Here is a 27797-nt window from a genome sequence, read left to right as displayed (position 1 = left end):
GAAGGCTGCTACTCAGCCATCAGGTATCATCAGGTGAAATCACATCCTATTTCAACTTCTTGGACACACCTGCATCACAGAAAGTGCTACCACAGGTCTGGTTCTTTATTAAAAGTCCAGATATAATCTGGTGACTACAGAAAGTCAATTACTACATATTTCCAAAAGATATTTCTTCTAAGTGTCACAATCAGGCACAAAGATTAAAGGACATGCAGTGTGAGGAAGGTTATGCAAACCAAACAGTGCCTGCCCTGTGTATGTATATGCTGTGAACAGCTGTGGAAATTTAGGTCTACTTGGCATCCAATTTGCTGTCATTTTTAACACATTTTTTTTGCCTTGTTCTTCTAGAAAGGTCCCCAAACAAAACATTTCTAATTGATAATAAACATCTGCAATTGGTTTATTGTCCTCAACAATTTTAAAAAAATTAACTTTACATATTTCAGTAACCCTTAGGACACAATCCTGCCAATGGACCTACACACAGGCTAAAAATTAACTCATAATGCTAGTAGAAAAAATATTTTCTAAAGGGCATTACTATACATTGAGTTAAAATGTTTATATATAAAAACCTACACAAGAAAGTTTAAATGCCAGGCAATTTTCTGCCTAAAAATAGTCTGTAACAAAATTTCTTCTATTTTAATAATTTTTCCCTTCAGCAGTAAAACCATGCTTCCTTGCATAAGCAGACTGGAAAAGCCTGCTATATAAAGTATTAACCAAACACTTGTTGTCTCTCAAAGTTCAAGTGTCATCATACTATTTCCAACTCGTTTGTTATGGCTGCCAACATCACACAAAAAACATTAAACATAGAAAAAAACTTGTTTTTCCTTTACATTCAAGGAATTTATTCTCCAGGAGCTGTGCATACTCTTCCCATCCCCTCATAAATAATTTATACACTGCCAAAATAGACCTCCTCAGCCCCAAACACCAACAAATTAAGTAATATAAAATTAGATATCATGAAAGAATTTAATCTCTTCTAAAGATGTTGACATATTTTTCCTTGAAAACACATTTGCAAATATTTCTAAACATGCACTGTTAAAAAGCAAACTCTAAAAAAGCAGCATTTACATAATTTTTCATATGGAAAAGATTATAACTTTAATAATTTATTCCCACTTGCAGGTCTATGATTGACATCGGATACCCTACATCTCAAAAATCATTTCATGAACAAAATCAATGGCATTTAAATGAAGGGAGTATAGCATTACCTCCCCAGCCAGTTTAATGTAATGAATTGGTTAGCTGGTGTTATTAGGATAGCCTACAACACAATGCCTTTGCTTATTTACAAAGTCTAAACCCAAGCTGGTTGTCAAGCACATTAAGCAAGACTGAACACTCAAATCAGATTTAACCACTATTTTAAGACATTCTTAGAAATAATGCCTACTGATAGAATGTAAAATACATGCTTTGGGCAATAAAATATATTGCATTGATCAAAGCTGGTTACATAAACAAGCTTAACCAACCATTGCAAAAGAGGTCATCATATCCACTAATAAATATTCAAACCCCATGACTGCAAACTTAGTCCTAGTCCAGAAAGAGCACATACAAACTAGAGTTAATTAAATTGTGTTTTAGTTAACAACTGAGTTTAATGTTATGAGGAAATTATATACTTTTTCTGCTTGCAAAGCAAAATGAACAGAGCAGAAACAAATTTCATTCTTACAACTAAGGAAATGTGGAGAGGCAAAATACACAAAGAAGGAGAGTGTATATTTCAGACCACAAAAAATACAGAACATTATTCACAGAGTTAGAAAAAAACAAGACAATTACCAAAATGTTTAACTGGTAAAAGTTTAATGTCAACTTACTTATAAAAATGAAAAAATATTTTAAAATTCACCATACAATTGAGCAATCTGGCCCTACTGACTACCAGCTATAGGAAGGCATTTAAGGAAATGATGGTTGTGTCAAAACAAAGGCTAACTTGAGGCATGTATGCTGCTTTGAAATAAAAAGGAAAACAAAAAAAACCCTCTCATTTGCAGAAAGCTAGATGCTTGGCCTAGTTTTTAAAGCTAATTACAAAATCCTCGTTCATACTGGTCCAGATGTCTTGACAATTTCTTCTTCTAACAGAACTGTCAAAAGAAAAGAATTTTTTATGAGATCTTCATCCAGCTTAGTTCTAAATCTTTGCAAGAAGAAACAGAAATACAACACCATACATAGAATATGGAAATTACTAATTCAAGCATTTGCTTATATTTTAACCATTCTTTCAGGCATCTGTATACAGACACTTCTGTAACTGCTACCTTACAAAAGGTTTTAAGGACAAATGTACTTTTTCAGGTACTGCAAACAATTCCATCAAACAATTTCTAAGCTTTATATATTATTTAGGTATCTTGGAGCACATATTTGAACAATATGCACCAATAAATTATGTAAACCAAGATGCATAAAGTATTATTTTATGTAGCAATCTTAATGTATACTGTGGCATGGTCCTGCAGAGCTGCAGTGTTCTTAACATAGAAAAACAACAGAATGAGGTCATCATGCTTCCTATGGCAAGCAACCACACTTTAAACTGTAAATTTTACAAGCCTTCCTTTCAGTGTTTCTCTCTTTTGTTGAACTACCAGTGTTTCTCAGAAGCTTTATAAATTCCTGTTTCCCGAACTTAAAAAAAAATTCAATCAAGTTGTCACTGCCCTACACTTATCCTGGCACAGGAATACAACAGCAGTCATCTCCCTTTCTTATTGCTTCTTCTATTCAGAATAGCAAAAACCCAGAAAAAACAGTAACAACAAAAGGTCTAAAAAAGGCCTGTTACACTCACCAAAGCAGAGATTAAAACCAGTTAAAAAACTTTGGGTTAAGAAAGAGAAAACACAGTGACTAGCTTGTCACCACTTCATATGGCAAAGCAGTATTGTAACTAAATGTCTCAAGGACTAAGTGCTGACTTCTCTCCCCCTTTGCCACCAATGAGAGAGGTCACACCTTCAGTCAATTTAAAGCTATTTTGCAATCTCAACGTGTAATATCATTAATGGGTTAAGAAGTAACTGAAAGTCAACAGAAAGTGGTTTGTCACATTTACTGTAAACCCAAATTAACTGCAGAGGCTGGCTGCCTGCTATCAAATATGCAGAGCAGTCTAACAGTCTTACCTTCCATCTGTTTCCACATTCATTACAGACAACAAACGTTGTCATGGGTTCATCAGCACTGCGGGTTTGAACCTTTGGCAAAGGCAAGAGCCAGGGCAGAAAAGGAAAATTAGTATCTTCACTTTTTGTTACTGCATGTTCAATGTAACTGTTTAAATCAAAGTTTAACATTAAGGAAACAAATTTGCATAAAAAATACAAGTTAACTTTATGTATCATGTGAAACTGGGCTTTTTGCCTCTCTACAAAGCCATTATAAACTTGGATTTTGAGAGATTTAGTAGCACTAAAATACCAATTTCTGCATTGACACTGTGCACGTATTTCTAGGAGCAGATTCTGCACTAAAAGTACAACATCCAGTACAGCTTCATATACATTTACCAATGCAAAGGCTTCAAAGTCTCATGACTGAAAAACAGCTTGCTATTTAAAGCATTTGATAAACAATATAAAATAAAAATGCAGCTGATCCTATGATGAAAATGACATTCCCTGAAGTACTGTTGAGCAAATTAAAGCACCCTTTCTGCATTTGTAGGAATGACTGTAAAACAAGATCTAGTGTTAGTCAAATGGTACATTACATAAATTAAAAAAATACATGTGCAGATATAATTTTCTGCTATTTAGTCCCTCTGTAAAAGTAAGCTTACACACATTAAAAACAGTATCTCTCCTCCACATAAAACCCTTATGAATATGATGTATTAAGAATTATCAAAAATTCAGCATTGCAAAGAAACTGAAGTTTCAGTCTATACAGACACAGCTTGGATTTACATAAAATTTTTGGGAAATAAATACAACAAACTTGCTTTACATAAGCACAACTAAGCAGATCCAGCTAACTCCACATTTTGTAATTTGTCAGCATTTTGTTAAAAGTTCATTTTATAATTCCAATTTTTTTTTCTCTGACAATCCTTATATAGGACTTAAGGTTTGAAAAAGGAAGAGTGAATAACCACGCACCTGTGTGTATGTACAGTTCTTCTTTTTGCACTTGCCACATGTAAACAGATCAGTTTGGGTACCTCCTGTTTTAGCCATCTGGTGCTCTCTGATAGCTTCTTTGGTCAGATTTTTGCGCATTTCTTTCAGCTCATCACTTGCCATTTCCTGTAAAGGACAAAGAGCAGACAGAGTTTACTAGAGTTTTAGCTTTAAAACAAGTTACCACTGTGCAAGCCAACACAATTTTTTATTTAGAACCCATGAACAACAACTGAAGAGCAATGGAATTTTACACATTTTAATTTTACAAGACTTAAGCTGGGCTATTTCACAGCACAGAAGCTACAAGAAGTTAAAAATGTTCTCTTTTTTAACACAGATAGGAAAAAAATAGTACAAGTTACAACATCAAACATCTAGAAACATTTCTATGCAGACTTCTGAAGTTCAGAAATGTAAGTGAGGCAAGGTAGAGGACTTAAACATCCTCCAAAGAGGCAAAAAAGATGCTGTCCCTAGGTTAAATACTTGGATATTTATCTCATTGACCTACACAACATTTGTTATAGGAAAAAATTTACATTATTTTGACTACTTCCATACTTGTATTGATAAACACAGTACAGCCATAATTTGCCATGTCACCAGAAATCATATAAACTTAGTTTCTAAATACTAACCAAAGAGTTCAGAATCACCCATTTTCTTTTTCCTTTAAAATAGTTTTAGTGCACAAGATCTCCAAAAGGTCTAGTATTCAAGCGTGCACAGCAAAAAACCAACTTGTTACATTTTTCTTCAATACAGTTTTATTTGATATCCCATGGAAATGTTTTTATTATGGTTTTAGCCATTTCAATCCAAAACATTAATCAAAGAAAGAATGTGCACTGGACAGGACAAAATATATGTTTGTGCATATGTACATAAATATTAGAACAAAGAAAATCAAAACACATACTGAAGATACAGTTTGCTTTTTTTACACATTCTTTCACCGGCCTCTGTTTCCCCTAAACTTTATGTCAAGCTATGGTAAAAAAAAAAAAAACAACCAACAGAAAAACCAAAAACAAATCAAAAACAAAAAAAAACCACCTTTCTTTTGAACACAATTTTCATTAGTTGACCCTAATTCCTCTCAGTCTCCAAGACAGTTCTTTATACCTCATTTGAGGTAGCATAATCTAATACATAAAAGCATAACTACAGAAGTCAAACAAAATGAGCTTTCATTTTTTTCTCCCATAAAACCTAATTTTTCATTTTACTTTCTACATCCATTTTGACTTGTAAAGTCACTTTCATGTCCTCTACCCCAACACAGCCCTGTAATTCAGATTCTGCAAGCCACAAAAAAGCCACAGTCTTTCAGAAGTACGGGCAGCTTACATAAATTACTTTTATGGCTAATAAATACAGGCCAGGAAGTAAGTCCAAGAGGGAAATAGCTCATGACTTATGCTTTACTTACCTCTGCTGTCATTTTGGCAAACTTGTCAGGAGGAATGTTTCCACATAATACATTTTTCCTTAGGTTAGGGTTCTTTGCATCCTTGAGATTCGCTATCCTACTTCGTACCCTATTTTTGTATTTCATATCAGTGTTTTTTAATTCTTGAAAAATAGGTGCATTGGATTTAAGGAACAAAACATGGATAAGTAAAATAGAGTAAAACATTAACAAGTAAAACAGAGCATTACAAAGGATTCATTCTGGGGTGTAAGTACTTCTCCATTGTCCATCAAATCCTCACCCCCATCCCAACCAATTTTCCTGTTCAACACAGCAGAATTCACAACCTTCTGAAGCCTAATCATAGTTTAGCTACAATAATTTCAATCAGGGTCAGTGAAACATGAATTTTTGAGCAGTAGGACCTCAACTGTAAATGTAAAAAGTCCCCCATAAGTTTATGTCCAGTTTCTTGACCTCATCCTGAGAACTAATTCATTTCTGAACCAAATAGTCAAACAATGACAGCTCACTAACAATTTTTTTTTGTTAAAAAAAGAAGCCCAGACCTCTGTTCTGGAATTATTCAAACACTGCTACTAGAACCACCCTTTTTAAAACTGCGAACTCATTTAGAAATAAACTTGTAGAAAATTACACAAAGACACTAGAAAATTATTAAGACTGTTCACAATAAAAGATTTTTAAATAGCATAGAAAAGCCCAGCATTTTATATAAGAATGCTTCAGTAAGATATAATATTGCTGCTACAAGGAAAACATATTGAGCTGAAAAGAACCCACACACGCTCACCTACATGCATTCCTACATATTGTAAGGCAAATCATTTAGGTTGGGCTGGTTTTTTAAACACTAAATTTATGTACTGATGTGTTGAACACAGTTCTTATTTTTGTTTTATGAAATAAAAAACACTCAATATATAGATCAAATTAAGTAATTTGAAAATTACTGCATTTTTTAAAAAACTTTCTGCTCTAGAGCACACAGATGTACAACAAAGGATATCTTCTTCAATCTGAGAACCCAGCTCCTCTTCATCAGCACCAATAGCAATATAGTCATCTGAGGAAAACAAATGATAAAATATTAGCAACCTGACACTCTGTATTCTATATCTCTGAGATCCCTATAGTTCCACAACTCTGAAACTCAGCAAATTATACAATACCTGCAGTGAATCTTCTTTTTGTATATGTAATTTTAGTTTACTGTGTACTTAAGCTTGCAAAATTTATTACTTGGAAGAACACAAACAAGTGATAGAAGCAGAACAGTTTAAAAGAATTAAAAACATTCAAAAACCAAAAAACTTCTGACACCTAGCTGTAAACATAATTAGAAACAAAAAACATTGCTGTACAGAAAAATCTAAAATATTCCAATAGGCTTGGCATCCATCCCATCTCCACAGCCTGTACACAGAACAGATTATTATAAAAGGGAAACATTTTATATTGTGTTTAATCAATTGTTTAAGCCCACACAATACAAGAATAAACAAATAAATGTTTTGCATGCATGGAAGAGAAGGATTTCATTAGAAACACTGTAATTAAATAACAAACAATCTTATTAGATTTCTTCAAATGCAAAGCAGAGATGTGTCATGAAACATGTAAATTAGAAGAAATAGACCACAGCAGTCTTGAAGGCAATACAACACTTGAACTAAAATGTCTCAAGATAACTTTTAACTGTTTCTGATCAAAATGTTTCCTCTCAAAGATAACTACTTTTCCAAGGCAGCTTGAGAACAAATTCCATATGTCTGCCTCCTCATTTCAACATGGGTGCATTTCAGTGAGTAATCCAAACATTAACTTTGATCTCATAGCAAAAGCCTTAAAACAAGAAAATAACCTTATTTTTTTAACTCATGGACCATCAGTCTACATGTGCTGCAGAAAGCAACTCGGCAAAAAGGCTTTTTGAAAAACTATCTAATATGAAGACTAGATAGAATTATGAACACTAAGACGTTGTATATGACTGTCTGGTCCCAAAAGATGTCTATGAACTATATATTCAGATGACCACAAATTCATGGCCTTTAGTCAGCTTTGTTTATTTTCTCTACCTGAATTTATATGAATTAAAAGAAATAATAAAAGAGTGAAGAAAGTAAACATGGATGATTCAGAAGTCTACATACACTGGGCCAAGTTACACAAAGAGCAGAAAAACAGGAGCTGGGTCATAATTTTGATAAAGAGAAGGATGCACCAGAAAAAAAAAAAAATCAGGTAATTCTGAAAAGTTCAGATTTCAGTTTGCTCCTTATCTAGCAAATCATTCCATTTGTCAGTTTAGAGACACCCAAGTGTACATAAGAGATAAAAAGAAAAAATCCCAGAACAAAGAATTTACAGATACCCAAAAGGCATGAGGTTAGCAATGCAAGACTCTCTTATTGCAAGTTATCTTGATGAAATGTCAGAATAAATCAAAATAGAAAGGCAGCCTTCAATACCTACAATCTGAAGGTTTCCAGAAACTCTGGTGTAAGAAAGGCAGTCTTGTATATAGTCACACCCTCTCAGTCAAGTAGCCCAAAACAAAAAAATAGCAGCCTCCACAAAAAGATTTAAATGAAGAATTAAGGAGGCAGTAACATTCTTGAAAAGAAGATCCTCTGTTGGCAAGATATCAGATGAACTGAGCCACAAAATGTCCTGAATTAACAGCAATGAAAATGCATTTTGAAACATACTCATGCCATCAAGGTTACTCGTTACTTGCACCTTGGGTGAACTGGTTTATGGGTCTACACACACAAATGGACACTAACAGGGTTTATTCTACCCTATGGGCCAGAAGATAAAGTAGAGTAAGAAAGACAGAAATAGAGAAGAAGGAAATAGTTAAACTTGAAGATATAGTCCATAAAGCTCACCTCCTGTTCTGAGAGCTGCAGAGAGCATTTCTCTACATTTCACTCGCACAGAGTCTGAAGTGCTTGGAGCCCGGGGAAAAGATGGGATGAAAGAATTTGAGGGAGCACTACCCTCCTCCTTCCTGCTGCTGGAATTGCTACTTGAACTGCTAAAAAAAGGCAAAATGAAAACCAATATTAATGTTTTTTCCCTCTTCTTCAAATAACCTTGTTTCTGGGCAAAATACGGGTCTTTTGCTACATGCATTTGATGATATTCCAAAATAAGAACACAGACCACCTTTTAGAAGTTATTTATAGCTCTAGAGTCAATACAATCTTGAAAGTGTCTTTATACTATTCACTAGGGTATTCCACACAATAGAGACACAGGAGGTATTTCATTCCATTATGTGGCACATAAGCTTTAATTCTCAGTTCTTTACATTACCATGAAATCCTTTTTTTCCTCCCACAGAACTTTACTTTAAAAAACAGTGAAAATACATCACATCAACATTTGCTCTGCAGTGAATGCCTTGCATTCAATCTGCTAACTGCATTGAAGGGGTGCCATGGTCACAAAATCCCCCCACAATTTATACAGTTTTACAAACTGCAAACCAAGTTTTCAGCTTCCATCTGGACATAGCTAGAGGTTAAACTTCAATTTTAAAATGGCTCCTGAAAAGAGATCCCTAAACCCAGAAATGTATAGAAGAAATGGGCTTGCAAATACTGTTTTGTAGATGTTCTTCAGCTCCTGCAGTGACATTAATGTAGGCTCCTTTTTCTGGTAACATATTTTGTGTTTACCAAAAAAAGTGCAGAATGTTTATCAAACATAAAAGCTAACATGCAAAAGAAGCATATACAATTACCAGAAAGCAGAGACTGAAAGTTGTTTTACAGTTCTGAAAGCTGGGTGCTACTACTGAGAGGGGACAGAGTATTTGACAGACCCAACAGATGGAATAAAAAATGAACCTGTCTGGCCATGTCTTAACCTATGACTGACTTTCTTTTTTCATGTCAACATGTTCCCCAATAACACACTGTTTCTTGTACAACTCTGTCTTTCAGAAAATAACATGGCAGCCATCTCTAATATGACAAATTCAGACCAAATAGTTTAATGTTAATTTATACTGAGATTATTTGCACAGCCATTAACCTTTCTTCTCTGGCTTCAGGACTGTTTTGTGAGGAAGATGCAGGCTCCTTTTTCTTTTCTTCAGAATCTTTATCAGTTGAAGGTCCATCTGGAAATACAAAACATGAGAAACTCTCTTCTATCCAGAAATAGTAACTGATTTAAAGCAGTGGTAAAATATCATGATTTCTCCTGAACCAGTTGGAAATGCTATCAGCTCCCACTCTCTGCTCTGACCTTCTCTTGCAGTACAGCCTTCACTTCCCAACTCCCTTCCAATGCAGGAAATGGAAAACATGACAACACTTCAAATCCTTTCAGTCAAGTTCAGCATGTGCTTAAACTGGCAGTGAAGACATGATAGAAACACAGACTTTTATGATTTATTTCTTCCAACACTCCTGCATTAGGTAGACAGTAACTTTCTAGGTATTGCATCAAATCTCTGGAATTTGTATTCCATGCTTTATATACTTAAGTTCCCACTACATACATGTCATTCTTTTAAATTATATTGTAGAAGACACCATGATTGGCAAAATATAAAGTAATTTTCATACTTTGAAGGAGTTTTCCAGACACACAGTATTCTCTGTGATAACTCTTAAATTATTTGCCTCAGTATTTAAATATATTTGAATCTGCCATTCCCATACAGGTTATTATGTTTTACTATGATTTTATAAAAAATAAAGACAAAAGCCTTTATGGAAAAGAGCAATCACAACATTTAGCTCTAGCACAGCAAGAATGCATACACCCTTCTATTGTAAAGAGGATTTCAGAGTGCCTTGATTTGTTCTCTAGAAAGGCTGGCTCTTTACTGCCTACAGAGAAAGCCTAGTGAGATTGGCATCACTGATTGACAGATTTCGTGAATTCCTCTCTCCAAACCCTTATAAAGCTGCTATTACACTTCTAAATTCATAGACTGTATTATTGGAATAAGCATATATTATAAAATTTAAAAGTAATTAAAAACAGAACAAGACAAGAAGGGAAATCTGCTAAGGCTCAGTCTTGCCAACAAAGGTGGCCTGAATTAAGCATGTTAATCCTTGTTTAAGCATCTAAAAGTATCCTTATTTCCAGAGGAATCCCATCCCTTCTCAGAGGAACTTGGTTGTATGTAACACACAAATTTGGGTCTCTTCATCGAGATTTAAATTTAATTTTTATAGAGTAGAAAGTAACTGTACTGGCTTTCTTGTTATAGGAACAATAAATGGAACAAGAATTAATGAGTTAATGAATTTATCCAATCAAATACCACTTTATTAAAAAATCATCATAAAAGAAGAGCAGAGACAGCAGTACTGGATCAGATCAGGCACTAATTTATTATCCTGTCTCCAGCTGCACCCATAAAGAGATGCACACAAAATAGTACAAGAACCAGAAAAGCATAAGAAGATACTTCTCTAGACTATTCCCCCAGCCTTCAAGAGGTCACCTATTGTATGCAATGCTGTATTCAATCCTTGATAAATTTTGTTTAATAAAAAAAAAAAGATAATTAAACACAGATGATGCACTCAGGCTGATTGTCTTTAATAAGCTGTAGACGTTATTTAAAAATTCCTAATAAAGATACCAATTTAACACCTTTTATTTATAAAGATAATTTCACTAAGAAAGCAAACAAGACTATAAACTGAATGGATCACATGAGTTCTCTGCTATGACAACTGAAGTGCACTAAGATAAAGAAAACAACTCCCATTTTTAGCATGCATACTCACTCTCTCTATGGCAACAACTGATTACATGATATAATCTTTAAAGATGCTCCAAATATGCATGCAATCTCATTTAACTTCATAATGTTTTAAGTGCATGCTCACTTTTGTCAGAGTCTTTAAAACAAACTAGCAGACCAAACAGTTAACCTGGGGTACAGCTCAGGTTCTGCAAAGCAGGAGCTTTGCTTCAGCCCATTTACCTACACAATTTTTTCTGGCATACAAGTTGTCAAATTCAGGTCTGATCTGTGTATCCCCTGCTTATTATGCACCATACACACCACAGCAGCATAGCTGGCACCCAGATCTCTTTTATCTAGTTTCAGAAAGCTGAAAATAAAGTTAATATTATCCTAAGTGTTTAAGTCACTCTTATGGATCATAAATTGGAAAGCACTAGAAGAGATGCTTCCCATCTTTAAACCCACACAGTAATAAGGATATCTTGTTTTATTGAAATACTGTATTGACAAAAGAGGAGAGTGCAATTAACAGCCTGCTAGGCAGCATTTCATCTATCCACTGGAGAAAGAAAAATTAACCTTGACAAATTAAAAGTCCTTACTAATTAGCTTATTTTTCATTCAATGACCGGACTCTAATAGAAAGCAAGAATGACATCTAATGGGAACTATGAACAACCACAGGAATTCTAACAAAGTAAGGTGGAAAACAATGGTCCTTCTGTGAAATGTCTTTAAAAATTCCAGCGTGATTCACCTCAGGAAGTCTACAGAACATTATAAATATTTATAATACAAACTACAAGTTGTGCAGCTCTTTTTTGCAACTCCATACAGCTATTCAAACTTATTTTTTTGTTCAGAAACAAATGGAAACTGTCACCAATTTTAGGACCGAAAACTGTAACTTCGCAGTTTTAGCTACCTCATCTTCAGGTAGCCATAAAAAAAATCTCAATACTTTGGGTTTTTTATAAGAGCAGTTAATTTATATTAATACTTCTTCTTTAATTTACAAAGAATATAGTAGTAACAAGAATAGACTATTTATTAGCCATTGGAATAAGACATTCAAAGTTTAACAACCACACTGCAGTTTCTACCTGGGACTGGTAATTAATTTGAAAGATACCTGAAGCTTCTCCAGTGAAAAATCTCTCCAGGGTCAAATAAGACACAACAGTAGTTTGTCTTTAAAATTTAAAAATTTTAATGTAATAAGATACAGCCAGATAACATAATTAATCTGAATGTTAGAAGCCATTAATAGCTTTCTCCTAGATTTTTCTAACTATATTACAAGCCAACACTAGGCATCTGCTAGTTACAAGAAAAAATTAGAAAATATAAAGATGTAATATTATTAATTTATAAATCTAACTTAAAATTAAGAAAAATATTAAAGTAAAAAAAAATAATTCCAGAAACATTAATGAAAGGTGGCTAGTTATTACCTGGAAGCACATGAAAATTTAATTTAGTGGGATATCGTGTGCTGCCTACTCAGGAATCACCACCAGAACTTGGAAAGCTTTCTGAGCATTCACTTTAAATAAGTTAAAGAAAAGAGATAAGAGAACAGGTATCAAATTACATAATCATTAATTTCACAATGACCTTCATATTCAAGAATTGTTTAAGCCCATTTTCCAGACTCTGACCAAATAATCTTGAGATGTACAAGCAGCTACACTTGTCAGCAATTCCTCTACAAGATGTGGTAAGGCATGAAGGTAAGAAAAGTAAAGTTTCTTTTCAGTAGTAGCACTGGGAGAAGGAATATCTAAAAATCCATGAATAAACAACAAAATTATGAACTGTTTGTTATTTTTAAAAACCTTTTTATCATCAGTGACAAAAGATACATGGTCTTTTCACTATATGTGTTTTTCTCTTATATAGTATAATGCATTGTGTTGTTATCTTTCCACTGATTAGCTGAACAAATTACAGACCTACTAGCAGTACATGAACAGTTCCAAATATACCCTTAACAGTAGGTGATTTCTACAGCTCATGGTCGATATGAAAATGAAACTACTGAAATTGTTTTTGCACTTGATTCTGCTTGATGTCTTATAAAGACGTGCACTCTTCTTATCAATAGAAAATATACTCGTAAGTGCTGTGAGACTCTAATTTAAGAACTTGTGTTAGGAACTTTTTTTTTTTTTGAGCAAAGCCAGTTGGTTTTGAGATGTCCTTGAACAACTTCACTTATGACAGCATTAACATACCTGTAAGATAGTCCTAGACTGCATCTGCTGGCTCCAGGAGAATCAAATCCAGGTTTGAAACAATAAAGGATTTGTGAGCAAAGTAATCTTTGTAAAATATTTCTGTGATGCCTGACTGGTGTTATTAACACGTCAACACTCTTTTAAAATAAAAATACCACAACATATTCTTCTTTGAAATAGGTATTTCAAAATGTTTGTGGCCTCACTTTTAGTTTCAATACTGGCAACAGTTGATCACTTAACACTAAGAATATTGTGCCATGATTCTGCATTTTCAGTTCAGTATATAAAGTTACTGAAGGAAAGTTTACTTAGAGGTCTGGATATTCTTTTTCATTGTATACTCTTCAGTTCAGCAAGTAATTATTTATTATGAGGCTTATATTCCTTAAGGAATTTTTGTTGCTTTTCTACCCATAAGAAACACTCCTGACAACCTAAACGAGTATGCATAGATTCATTATCTACACAGCATACTCTGCATGTTCAGCCCCTTGGCAAAACAGCCATTATTTGGAAATCCAATGTTATAACTGAGCAGCATTTTATTCTGAGAGCTGAATTTAGCTCCTTATGCAAATTGTGACCATCTCTGCTGTGTAGTTTAAGTTTCAGAAAGTATCTGAAAGGGACCTTGCACTGTGGCTCACCCAGTGAGTCACTTCAGACAATGGTCACAGGCCCTCTGCTGCACAGCTTCTGACCCCTCCAAAAAACCACTGGTAACCTGGTAAGGCTCGAGCCAAGCCACAAAGATCTGGTGATTCACAACTCACTTTGATTTGTTCTCATGTTTCCCATGCATTTCTAAAGACTAAATTCTGATAGCATTGAACTGAAACATTACATGCAGCCTGAACAGTCAACAATTCTTGCCTAAATTCAAAATGTCATTTATAAAAATAACTCACAAAGACTTCAGAGCTCTGAGTACAATGCTTGGTACGATTAACAGCTGTCCGCTTCTGCTGCCATCTTTGCTCCATACATTTTACATGCACTATAAACAGCACAATCGAAACTGATCTCTCAAGCAGCTCAACATACGGTATTTCGTATTCTTCCAAGAAAGCCAAACTAATGATAAAACAGAATAAGAGTACTTTGTAAGATTCCCACCCATACTTATACCCTGTCTTTCACAATTATGAAACTTTATGCTCTAATGAGTTACTGAGCAGTGATAAAAGAGGCAAAACATTTGCCTTACTATGCTATCAGATCTACGTTACAACCAAGGAAAATTGAACTACCTAAGTTTTGAATGTAAGCAGTGCTGTATTTTCAGGATTAATTAGATTTTATGTAGTAAGTGCATTATCACAGCTATACTAAAGCTGGTACAATAATGTACACACAATAATAGCTATTCTGTAACAAAAATTAGCACATGAATGAAGGTCACATACCCACTGCCTCAAGAAGTATTCAGTTCTGATAAATGCCAAATATTTCTTATTTGCTTTCCAGCTCCTTACATGTTTGACTTCATCTCATGCAAAAAGCCTTAGATAGAGTCTCCCAGCTGTGTTAAAACAATCTGAATCTAGCAAACTATGAAAGGGGAAGGTCCACCTTGCCCCAGCTGTCTGTTACTGCTACAATCCCTGTGCAGGAAACAGTAACTGCAAACAGGATGGACCAAAAAGTGATAGCTGAAATTGAAGCCAGAAGAAATGAACAAAACAATCAGTTTCCAACTGGCCAGTTCCCAGCTCTGCTCTTCTGGACAGCCACTCCAGCACTAGTTGTAACACAGGAGGGAGCAAGGAGGCACCTGTGCAGAAGGGAAGTCAGGACTGCTCCTTTGCACAGCAGCCTACACCCAGACTGACCTGCTGTGACCTTCAGGCACCACATTCTTACCCAGACTTTGACAGCACAGAAACCCTCCAGGAAGGAGTGACACTCCCCATGTTTCACAACATTTGAACACTTAAACACCAGTAAACTTTAAGTAACAACATATTAAGATAATTTTGACTGGCTTAAGATACTCAAGTGTTAAAAAATTAAGACAATTATTTTAGTGTCTTAACAAACAAATGGCAAACCCCTTAGCAATAATCAGGCAGATCTCTCACTCCCCAAAGAGAGCAGCACCTGAGCATACTGCCAGTGAGAATTCTGTTGGAAATGAGAGGATCTCCTCTACTATGTTGTCTAAGCTAAGCTGCAGTATTAAAAATTTGAACTTCCAAGAAAAAAAATTAACTCTCACCAAATATTCATATGGTTTTGTTCTTAAAACTTAGACTAATAACTTTTAATAACCTGAGAGCTAAATCACTCAATCCAGCAGCTACTTGTAGAAGGCTTTAGAGTAACTGACATTAATATGCAAGTCAATTTCTTCACTTATATACCTTACCACTTTTATATACTGATATAATAAAGTTGGACTACTACATTTAAGTTTAAAAATAAAAAGTACATTATTTTCACTATTTACCAGTTAACTCTGATCAGATCCTACACTAAGATCCTGTACATGCATTTACTTTTATTTTAAAGGTCATTATGAATTTAAAGGTATTTTATCAGCATATCTAGTATTATCTAATTTTAACTACTAAAACAAACATTATTAGTAGGTAGGTCAAAAATCTTTAAGGTAGCTTTAAAAAGTTTGCTGTAGAGGCTGCTGTTTCTAGAGCATCAAAATTTAATGTTCTGACAAATTGTCCATTTCTACAGACAGTCAAAGTATTTTCTGTATCATTTACAAGACAGTAATTAAGTATCTGATAAAACACTTCACAATTTATAAAAATGAAGCTGAGTTCAGGGGACTCACACTCTCCTAGTATTTGGCATATTTTTCCACACAGAATGGTAAATATTTAAATCATAATATAAACTGCTTTATGTTTTCTACTTTAAAAATGAAATAATGAAAACGGTTTAATGTTTTCTATTCTAAAATTTTAAGCTTCAAAAATCTTAATTTACCTAAACTTACATAAAAAGAAACAAAGCAGAGTGCACCACAGTGCATGAACAAAAATATCTGGACACATTCTGAGATTTGTTTTCAGATGTATTAAGTACTACCAAATACCCTTGAATTAAACCCTAACAGACAGGTTTTAAGGGTATTAATTGCTTTAAGGGAAATTAAACAAAAACTATTAAGTCACTGATTAGTGAGCTATTTAAAATTATGAAGGTTTTAGAAAGTGCAACTCTGTTTCTCACTACCTGTAGGTTCTAAGAGATTTTAATATAATTTTTACTGTTTTTTTCTCTTCAGAAATCACTTCATAACCAAACTTCAAAGCCTCCACATTCTCACATGAGATTCTGCAGCAGTTCTTCTGAGTACTTGTTATATTTGACAAAGAAAAAAGTAAAAAAGAGGTTGCAGTGCTGCAGTACAGTCACTCCAGCTCAACTGCAGGCAATGAGACTTCAGAAATTAATCATGTCAGAGAAGCTGATTTCCTACTGCCTGCCAGCCCCAATAAAATATATGAACTGTTTCTCTGCATACAGTCTCACAGTAATGGCCTGGTGGCAGTCAAAGAGTAAAAAACCAATTACACCAGCACAGGAAGTTTCAGCATTCACACAAAAGCACAATTATGTCTAAAGCAAGGCAGTGTCAATGATGAGCACCAAGGTTACACAGAGTTAAAACATGCAAGAACAGGGACATTTCTGCTGCCATACCTAACAGCTTCTTCCAAGACTTGATAAGAGATTTTGCTAAAGATGTAACCTCTTCATCTGTGCTTTGCTTGCGTATTGCATTCACTGACATCCCAATTCTGGTAGACTGCAAAAGAAACAGAAATATACATTATCACAAGTGACATGGAGACAATTTAACAAATAAACATACATAAATTTGTACTTTGACATTCATTTTTACAGTATCTTTTTTTCTTTTGTGGTGGGTTTGTTGCCTTTTTTCTTGTGATTATCACGACAAAATACCACAAACCTTTATAAAAATTATTTTAATAACATGGACATTTTAAAAAGAAATATGACAGTATTACCATCTGTCTTCAACGCAAAGGTTTGGGGAAGGGTGGGCAGTAATGCTGGGCACAAGGGTTAAGGATTGTATTTATATTTCAGCACTGTAAGAAGCTTGCTAACATCTTCACTGACATCATATTCTTAGAATTCCCATTTAGTGGCAGTGGAAAAAGCTATAATACCAGCTGGGAACAAACATGTTTTAGGTACCTAAAAATGTTGGTGATACTGAGATTCTTTAGAATCCTTAGCACAGAGAGTTCTGACTCTAGATGGAAGCAGAACTCTCTGTGTTTAAGATGAATGAGCTATCCTATCTTTCTGAAAAGGCAGACTGTGACAAGCTTTAATCCTTTGCCACTACTGCCACCTACAGAGTGAATATGAGAGTAAGTTACAATTCATGCCTTTCAAGACTCAGACGAGGACATAAATTTAGCTCAACAGTAACGTTTTAGTAGATTTATACCTAATGTGTTCATGTAACAAGGAGAAAATTTCCACTCTTTTAGCTTCACAAGAGGAGAAAAGCATTTAACAATACAAATATGGATTTTTTTTATCTTTTTGTATTTTGTATTTTGATGACTAAATTAATTTGTTAAGATGCTCAGTTTTGTTACCATTTAGGACTCACTAGAAATTACTCTCCTTTTGCAATAGATCACATAAACTTCCATCTTATTGAAAGGAAAATTGAAATCTTTGTGTCTTGCTAAAAATGGAAATGATCTGTTCCTGTACATTACTTCAAACAACACTTTCTGAGGCAGCATGGATGTGCTAAATGACTGGAAACATACTGAAATAATCTGTAGCTATTTCAACCAAGGAAACACATCAAATAACCTCAGGCCTGAGCATCAGCTCTAAACACATATTTTGGATTAAAGAAAACAGATGGTTACTCACCTGTAACTGATGGACTCTGGTCACTCACATTAATGGTACTGGCCATGTCTCTTGATATTTTGAACACTTAAATCTCAACATTATGTTCAGACAATAAAGAATAAAATGTCTTGAAAATCCATCAAATACCACATCTGGATGAGAAAAATGTATCTACCAAAAAACTCAACCCTCCATTAATACCTGGGCACAATGACAGTCTATGCTCATCAGTAAAGGGAAAACACACAAACTTACAGAGTTACTTAAGTAAGTAAAATCTAAAAACTCAAGTAAAACTCTAACTAGAAACATTTCTTCTTTTGATCACACAACAGTTTATGGAAACTGTCTGAACTGCCAGCTCTTAAAGCAGTATATAAAAACAACTGATTTGTTTACTTTTATAGAGCACTGGATTAGGTCTACGTGAAGAGAGGAAGTCATGATCTGGCTTAGATAGTCAGAACAGATCAGTGTTATATTCTCAAAATGACTATGTTTTAGTGACAAACCAGTATTTGAAATTTCCTTAGTCTTCCTGTCTGTAGAGTTGTTCTTGCAATTGCCATTTTTAAGGGAAAAACCCCAGTATTTTCATTCTTCCCCACTTTAAATTCTAGAGCACTTTTCATCTACTTTCAGAGTAAAGACAGTCAAGGACAGCATAAGGCAGCTGTTTTCACCCTGAATCATTGAAGCTTTGGCCAGTAGCCCTCAGTAGGTGTGAGCAGAAGTAACCTATGACTGAACACGAAGTGGCACATGGTGGCAGCAGGTATTCTCTAAGCCAGAACAAATGCAAAAATGTAAGGAACGCAGCTGGGGAGGAAGAGCAACCACAGAAGCAAGCAGAGGTGCTCCCAACTTTAAATTGTAAGTGTATGAGGATAGAGAATTGGTGAGCACTCAGACCAAAGCAGAGCCAAACCAGCCACTGAAGAATAACCACCTCTGGGATCCCAGGTCTCACAGCTTGCTTGCCTGTGAACTGGACTGAAGCCACTAACAAGGGCTGCACACCGCAGCCTTTTTCTACACATGAGTGTAATTTCCTGTAAAACCTGTTTGTTAAAATAAAGCCTGAGTGTCTCACTCACTGTTTAGCAGTGCACTAACCACAATTAGCACCAGGGACACGATGCCTTTAATGCTGTGAAGCTGCTAAACAGATTTGCAAGTCAGACCACTGGATAAATCATGTGAGGAAGCCTACTGGCTCCCTGCCTAGCTGAGCAAGGATCAGCTTGCTTACATAAAACTCATCAGATACAACACAGTGGTATTATTTAGTAATCACTTCAGCTTTCTGTGAAAATAAATGTGGCATGAAAGACACAGGACATCAGCACAAGCCCAGACTACTAATATGAACTTTCCTATTGCACATATTTGTAAATTAAAAAGAACCCCATCATTTCAGGCTGAGGTACCAGTGGTATTACAGGAAAAACCATCACTACTCTCATTACACAAAATAACAGAGCTAGCAGAGATTTTCTCAATGTAGCCAGCTTTCAAAACTTCTTAAAAATGGGTATGGAAGCATGCTTTTCACTTATGTTCTGCATTTCATCAACTCAAACACATTTGTCAGAAGTCTTGATCTACACAGAGGAAGACAGTGCCTCCACTATCTCACAATCATCACCCTTCTTGACACTGGCACAATAATAATCCACCACCAGAGCAAAAAGAACAATTACTTCACATTTTAACTCTTGCTCCGAGTCCACCATTGCTTAAGAAAATTTGGGAGGCCAATAAAGAAAGTTTATGTCAGACTTTATATATTTATCAAACTCTCAAGGAAAAAAAAAATAAAAAAAGTAAATTTGAGTCCAAATATGTTGCTAAATGCAATCTTATGCAGTGGAACTGTTTTGAATACAGCAATGGGTATTTATGAAAAGCTTCCTAACTAAGGTACAGTCAATGCACTGTGCAAGAGCATCCCAAGGTACTTGAATTTCCAGAGCACTTGAAGAGAGATTTTTAATTCCAAAGACAAAAGAACATTAAGATACTTAATGAAAAATATAATTTGCATTAAGACCTTCACAAAGAAACTCCAAAGAAACAGGTTAACCAGAGAGGTTTTCTGGGTTTTGTTCTTGTTTTGTGTGGGGTATTTTTCTGGGGTTTCATTTTCTTTTTAAAGAATAAGGTTGAACATAGGGGACTAAGTAGTACCAGCATTCATGAATAAAAGTGACACATTAAAATTCCTATTTTCTGTCAGAAATAGTATAACTTAAAAAGTACATTCTGCAAGTGTATATTGGATTAATGAGTCAAAAATGTAATTGCTTCTGGCACCTTAAAAATTTGAACTTTATAGCTAATTCTTTATCTGTGACCATTAATTGCCCAATAGAAAAAAAGTTACTTTTCAGTCTCCTCCAATTTAAGTGGCTAGTATGGCAAATCAGGTCTCAGATTTAACTCTGACATTTGAAAATTTTCACAGATAGGAAATATCTGGCTAGTTTGGAAAAGGAAGTTGCTCACTGATGAATTACATGACATGCTCTGAAACTTGACATGTAAGGAAAGTTGACCAACTTTATTTTTTGAAAGAATTTACAAATAATATATGAAATATTGTTAGAGATGTAAATCTGAGCAACATTAGTGAGAATATCCATGCAACTGGGGCAGATTGTACCCCTCCATCACTCCAGCCCAGGAGAGCAAAAGAGAAATATAATTACCTTAAGAAATATATTACTCTGAGTGAGGGAGAGAGAAAGGGGAGTGTGTCAAATACAACTTGACTAAAAGGTATCAACTATGTTTCTCCTCACTTACAAGGCAAAACCAGAGCTAACTACATAAGAGAAGATGGTATCAGCCGTAATCAGGTGCATTCTCCTTCAGGAGAAAGGAAACACACCACATTTGTATTAATGTAAAAATGTAAGATTCTATGTCCAGTAAATTTGTAAGTAGTTCTTCTCCTCATCACAAAATTCCCTATTCTTAACTTATTCAGAAAGATAAGCTTTAAGAGTTTGCTACAGCAAGAAAACACTTAAGGTAAGCGCTATAAATCAGGTGAAGTGAAACAAGATTACCATGTAACAAAACCAATGCTTTCAAGGACTTTGGACCTAGGAATTTAATAGTGTAACCTTCAAATCTGCTGGCTCCACCTTCCTCGTTAGGGAGTTAACATTTGTAACATAATAACAGTAAGAAAATCATACCTGTAGTAACTCAAGGGTCATGGGAATATTCTTAAGCTCCTTCAACAAATCAAGAGCTCCAGCCTAAAAAAAGAAGTAGAAAAAAATAAAAAAGTCACCTTAGTAGCAATCGGGAACTTTAAATAGAATGTCAACAATATAATCTTATCTGCCTTCAGGGTCACACACCGGGTTCAAACCACCAGCTCTCAATTTATCTGCAGAACTAGAACAAGAAATGTTCCACTCCACAAACACTAATCATTAACAAGCCTTAACTTGGAAATCAAATTCACTCAAAGACTAGGGGAGTTTTACCCCATGTAACCCAAATGGCAGTCAAAGCATTCTGTCAATTACTACTTAACCAACACGCATCTTCAAGGGTGCTTCACTTAACAGCATCAGAAACAGTCCAGACAACAGAAGCAGTTTTCAGCTCAGAATAACCACATCAGTTTTAGAACAGGAACTTGAAGTTGAGAAGCTCCGCACAGTCCATCAATAATGCACATATATGTATAAAAATACATAGATATCATTCTTAACCATATTTGTGGTGATGTGGTAAAGTCACATGTGTGGGTTTTTCTTTTCCGCTGCTAAGACTGTTAGAAAAGGTACTAACTAATTCTGTGTCAGAGATTGTACTATCAGATCTTAACAAAGTCTATACCCAGCTACTCTAACAATTCACTCCTTAGCAATATAGGCCTTACTTTAAAAAAGTTTGCATAAGTATGAGCTCTGTAATTCTCTTTAACCTCTCCAGCCTTGATGATCTATCAACTCTACTTCAGCAAAGCTCTGCACCATCCACTTCTGACTGTGCACGTGGGCTGTCAGCCTACACAAACTTCCCAAAGGCTGAGATGACTTGGCTGTTATTCAAGTGCATGTGGTGCTGAACCTGGAAGCTATGAACAGAGGGAGGCAACAACTGCCTGTGCATCTAAGATTCATTCAGCTCACTCAGGCTCAGTTCATCACCTTTCCCTTTTTTTTAATTTGTGAAGTTTGGAGAAAAATCCCACAAGATTTCCATTTGCAAATCAGTGGAACTGGATTCACTTTTCTTTCCTTACCTCTCAACTCATCCTACTTTATTTTGTTTGTTTTTCAAATTCTCCCTAATCAACTTCTAATATAACACCTGTTGCAAGGAAACTTGAAATATTCTGCTACATCTGCAGTCCTACACTTCAACCACTAAAGATTAAATAACCACCAGGACGTTGAGAAAGATGGAAGTGGAATTTTGGTGTCACATCCAAAAACCCTCAGCTTTAAACATCTTCAAATGTCTGTTACAACCTTTCTTTTTCAAATATTTCTGACCCAAAGAAGACCCGAAACATTTCATCAAACTTCACTTTACACAAATTTAATTAACATATAAAGCTAAAGTTTTACAATTTTGCCATGATAGCAAAAGCCTCATTTAACTTTTATTCATGATATACAAAACTTCTCTAGTCTTAACCACAGAATTTTAGCAGCAATGATGCAAGACTGAGAAATGTCACGATGTTTTCAGGTGCTAAATTGAGTTGGCATACTAAACTATATCTTCCTCTCAACAGTCATAAGCTTGGTTTCTTCTGTGCAAACACAGATCCAAATAAAGTACATTAATTATCTTCACTGCTACAAAACAACATCAAATTCAAGAAAACTTTCTTAGCCAAAACAAAACTAATGACAGAAGTCAATGTGCCATTTTAAAAAATATAATCCGATAATACTCACCTCCAAACCAATTAAGTTATTAGCACACTGTACACAGCATGTAATTTCAAAATAAACACAGCTTATTGTAGTCTGCAAATTCAATATGAAAGGAACACTGTAATGCAAAGTAGAACTCTCATCTCATCTTAGAAATAGTCTAGTCAAAATTCCTTTGCCTGTTATATCCCTTCCCAACTGCACATGTGAAAACAAATTTATTACTGCCAGAGTAAATGTTTTCCAATACTAGCAACTTGATACACAGCAGGTTAGCAAACCATGCAACTATTTTAAAAAACCCAGAAAACAAAGAAACAAAAAAATAAAAAACCCACAAGCCCACAAAAAAATCCCACAAACAAACAACAACAAAAAAAACACCAGAAATGCCACAAACAAAAATCAAAAACAAAAAAGCCAAACCCAGCCGAAAAACAACAGGTTAATAGATGTCATCTACATTTTATGCTGATTTTTGTACCAAATTACCAAAATTGATAATGCACTAATCCTTTTTAAGCCTTCACTTCTCTAATCAATTATACTGTGCACCAAGAATTAGATGCTTTAAAATTAAATTTAAATTGGTTTTAAACTCATACCAGCTAAACAGTTTTCCATAATCACTTTTCTCAGTACAAAGTCAAATGCTCTCTGTATCTCAAAACTAGTGTGGACGTTGCACAGTATAACTTGTAATTACTTTTCTCCTAATGTGACACTTCTGTGTTCAAAACCCTCCCCCCCCCAAACCACTAAGACCATTGTTATAATTCCTCTTTTAAAGGTATTTCTATGATTTTACAGAAAATAAAAGGCAATGTCCCATTCTCCTAGGCTGGCTGGCTTTCAATTTACCTTGTCACTTAAATTAACAGAAGTCAGTTTCATACAGATTAAGTAGATTTCTCCTCTCAGCTTCTTTCACTTGGTCACATCACAACTGCTCAGAATGGTATTCTATAGTCATATTTTAAAGCTAAGCTTCAGGCAATAGAAAACGGAGTACATTTTTGAAGACAGCAGAGCTATCTTCTTAAAGGAGCTCTACTTAAGGAGTATATATTTAATAACACAGACAATTTTATTTTTTCTCTAAACACACTCAAGCATTCTTGATTTTTTTTCATCCATGGGTGCAGCCTTAGTGTTCATACCTATTCATTACAGCAGCTTAATGAGAGAAAGGTGTACTTACATACAACAGAAGCTCAAAGGAAGGCACTACAGGTTTTAATCCAATCACAGTTCTGAAGGAGGAGTAGTATCTATTTCAATTTGAAGCAACAGCAGAAATACATATCGCACAGTGCATTACATACTAAATCATATCACTTTCTCCTTCAAAACAAAAGAACTGCATGTATCATTTCACTTAAATAGTTATGAAATCTGCACAGCTACGATTAAATCCTTAGTCAAGGCAAATCACCAAGAGTCTGACTCAGAAAGAGTGTCTGCATGGCCTGCTCTTTTAACTCATCAAAAGAAATGCCACAGAGTGCTTTGCCACAAGCCAGAGTCACCTTTTGTATGAGAGATGAAACACTTCTTGTCATCTGACTCTTGACAGCTTCAGAGTGAGCAAGTATCAAAGCTTTCCTCTCTTTCTTTTATTATTAATGCATCTCATCAAATCATTCTCATTCAAAGACACAGACCAAATACCTGTTCTTGAGTAAAAATGGAGAAAGGAACACAAGAGGTTGTCAAGAGCATCATTATTCAGTGAGTACTTGTGTAAGAACACATTTCTCAATTCTTCATCTTTTTGAGACAGTAAAGTACTTCTCCATATGGAATACCTTAATAATTTTGCTAAAGTTAGCATTTTAACTGCAGGGCAGAATTAGGTAGGAAATCACTTTGTGCAACTAAAGAAATACTTTGTAAATGACAAAGACTAGTAAGAAAAACACACGGACATCTCTCCTCATATACAGCTAAGGGTTTTTATCATGCTATACACATATGCTTTGGACAAACTGTCAGATCTCCACTCTTGGCCACGGTGGCAGCTCATTAAGAAAACATCAGCCTAACAATGGAGCCACTTGTGTGGAGTAAGGAGCAGGAGTTAAGCTCTGTTTCAACACAGTACAAAAGCCCAATGCTTCTGAATACACATTCCTAACTACTGTTAGAAATTTCATCCATACTCCTTAACCTCTCAGATCACAGAGAAATATCCTGTGGTCACCTGCAGCATCCCTGGTATGGCTACTCTCCAGGATCAACAGTCAGTCTCATACTACCTGACAGCTGTTGGTTTTTTTTTTCTGTTATCAGAAGTTTTACAAATCAAATTGAGCTGGCTGTCCTTTATCATTCTCATGACCGTGATATTTAAACATTTCAGTCAGTAAATCTTCACCCTTTCAACACCTTGTAGGAAAGAGCCACTACTTCAGTTTTAGAGAAAGTGAGACAGCAAATGCTTTTGTGCGTAAATACATGGAGAATAGAAATAAAAACGAAGAGGGAAAAATAATGGAATTAATAAATTCCAGTCATAAAATATTCTTTCCTCTATACAAGGGTCTTGCTGCCACAATGCATCATTTTAGAGTTCAAACATATTACAGAACATCAGGGATTGAAGCATGGCTTGTACTTACAACGAATTTGTATTCTGAACTAAACAAATCTCATTGGTTTAATAAAATCAGTATTTCTATAAAAATGCAAATATTATTAAAAATGCTCTTTACACTGTCCAATAACAAAACTACTTCTATAAAGTGGAATTCCACAGCGTTGAGTTCTGAACTATTACTGTTACTATCATAACATACAGAAAAACCCTTTAATTTTATGGATATAATAGTACCTTGCAGGGAGAACAACAATCACATACACAAGCACAAATTTCCAGAGAATAACAAGGTGCTCACCTGATAAAGAAGCAGCAAACAGAATTTACAACTTTTTGCATGCTATTTTAGGTATAACCATGATCAGTTATCTGGCTGTTGCTCTATACTCTGATTCTGCTTACTTTGATGTGTTTGTAGGCACCGTATAAACACCATATGTTATCTGAGCTCTGTATGAAGGGCAGACATGACAATAACACTTGAGTTAAATCTAACTGTATTCTTCCTCCGTTCTGAGGCACAAGTTATTCTCCAGATGAATAGCAATTAGAAGTGTTGCAGATTAAAGAAAAAAAAAAAAAAAAAAAAAAAAAGTACGAAAGAAAAAAGGCTGGCATTCCCCGTCCGTTTGTAAAGTTTACCCACTGGACTCTGGCCCTGCCGCAGCTGGGTTTGGGCTCTCCACTCTTATGTTAGTTTTTACGCGCCGCTAGAACTCCAGCGGCAGCCGGACGCGCAGGGGCCATGCCCAGGCCTGCCCCTCGGGGTGACAGGTCTGCCCGCGCAAGGCCAGCGCCGGCTCAGCGAGCAGCGAGCAGCGAGCAGCGAGCAGCGAGCAGGAGGCGGCGGCGCAGCCGCTCCAGCCAGGGCCGGTGCCCCGGCGGGAACCTGCCGCGGGCCGCGGGCGCTGGGGCCGCCCCGCCGGGAGCGGAGCCGGGCCCGGGCAGCGCGGGGAACGCGGCGGCGGGAAGGGCCAGGCCCCGCGCCCGCGGGACCGGGCAGCGCGGGGCCGGCCGGGGCCGCGCCGGGCCCGCGGCACCGCCGCCCGCCCGCCTCCCGCCCCGTCCCGTCCCGCCGCTCACCGCGTTCTTCTTCTGCACCATCTTGTCCATCTTCTTGGCGATGCGGATGATCTCGTCCTCCGTGGCCATGGCGGCGGCGGCCCGGGCGGCGCCAGGCAGCGCGCGTCGAGCGCCGGCCGCGGAGCCAGGCAGCGCTGCCGCTCGCCGAGAGCGGGGCGGGGCTGCGGACGTGGCGCGGCGCGCTCCCCGAAACCCCAAACCCACCGAAAGTACAGGGGGGTGGCTGAGCTCCGACAGCCTCCTTGGGCACCGCACCGACTCCGACCGAGCTCAAGAAGCTTTTGGAAAACGCTCTTCAGGCCCACGGTCATTCTTGTGTATCCCTGCGGGGTCAGGGGTGGGACCCCATGATCCTAGTGGATCCTTTCCAAATCAGAACAGTCTGTGAGTCTGTCACCCTCTTACCCTGTCCATCGCCCCGCAGTGCCGCTCACACAGTGCGAACCACGCCGTCCGGAATCCCCTCCCTGCGACCGAGCTTTTCTTCGGCTGGCGGGGGGCTCAGAATGTCAGCAGAAACTTGATTTTTATTAGCGTCAAAGGGATGGGGGAAAGCCCCTATCCCCTCTAATAGAAAAGATTTTTATACATACATCTTTGTAAGAGGCTTCAGAGTTACTTTTATATAAAAATGGAGTGAGGGTTTCAAATTGCAGCTTCAGAGTGAAGTTTGTAAGGTGCAGGTTCCGAGGAAGGACCACGGAGCTGGAGATAAACTTTGGCATTGGCCAAGCATCACG

General features: G+C 36.3%; 1 protein-coding gene across 3 annotated transcripts; it reads right to left on the bottom strand.

Moving 5' to 3' along the window:
- Positions 1-971: 971 nt before the first annotated feature.
- TCEA1 (transcription elongation factor A1) lies at positions 972-27216 on the bottom strand. 3 transcript variants are annotated; one of them, XM_056485860.1, is made up of 10 exons: positions 27058-27216; positions 21669-21731; positions 17254-17359; positions 9658-9745; positions 8505-8653; positions 6617-6673; positions 5605-5759; positions 4149-4295; positions 3174-3245; positions 972-2129 (listed from the first exon to the last, which is right to left on the bottom strand). In XM_056485860.1, exons 1-10 carry the CDS (start codon positions 27124-27126, stop codon positions 2121-2123), a joined length of 915 nt encoding a protein of 304 aa, XP_056341835.1. In that variant the 5' UTR covers positions 27127-27216; the 3' UTR covers positions 972-2120. The 3 variants fall into 3 exon arrangements, with proteins under 3 accessions (XP_056341835.1, XP_056341837.1, XP_056341838.1); XM_056485862.1 differs by lacking the exon at positions 27058-27216 and adding an exon at positions 24905-25046; XM_056485863.1 differs by lacking the exon at positions 27058-27216 and adding an exon at positions 24577-24641.
- Between the last annotated feature and the right edge of the window lie 581 nt (positions 27217-27797).

The sequence above is a fragment of the Oenanthe melanoleuca genome, chromosome 2 (genome assembly GCF_029582105.1).
Source record: "Oenanthe melanoleuca isolate GR-GAL-2019-014 chromosome 2, OMel1.0, whole genome shotgun sequence".
Lineage (NCBI taxonomy): Eukaryota > Metazoa > Chordata > Aves > Passeriformes > Muscicapidae > Oenanthe > Oenanthe melanoleuca.
This window is presented reverse-complemented; position numbering and strand designations above follow the sequence as displayed.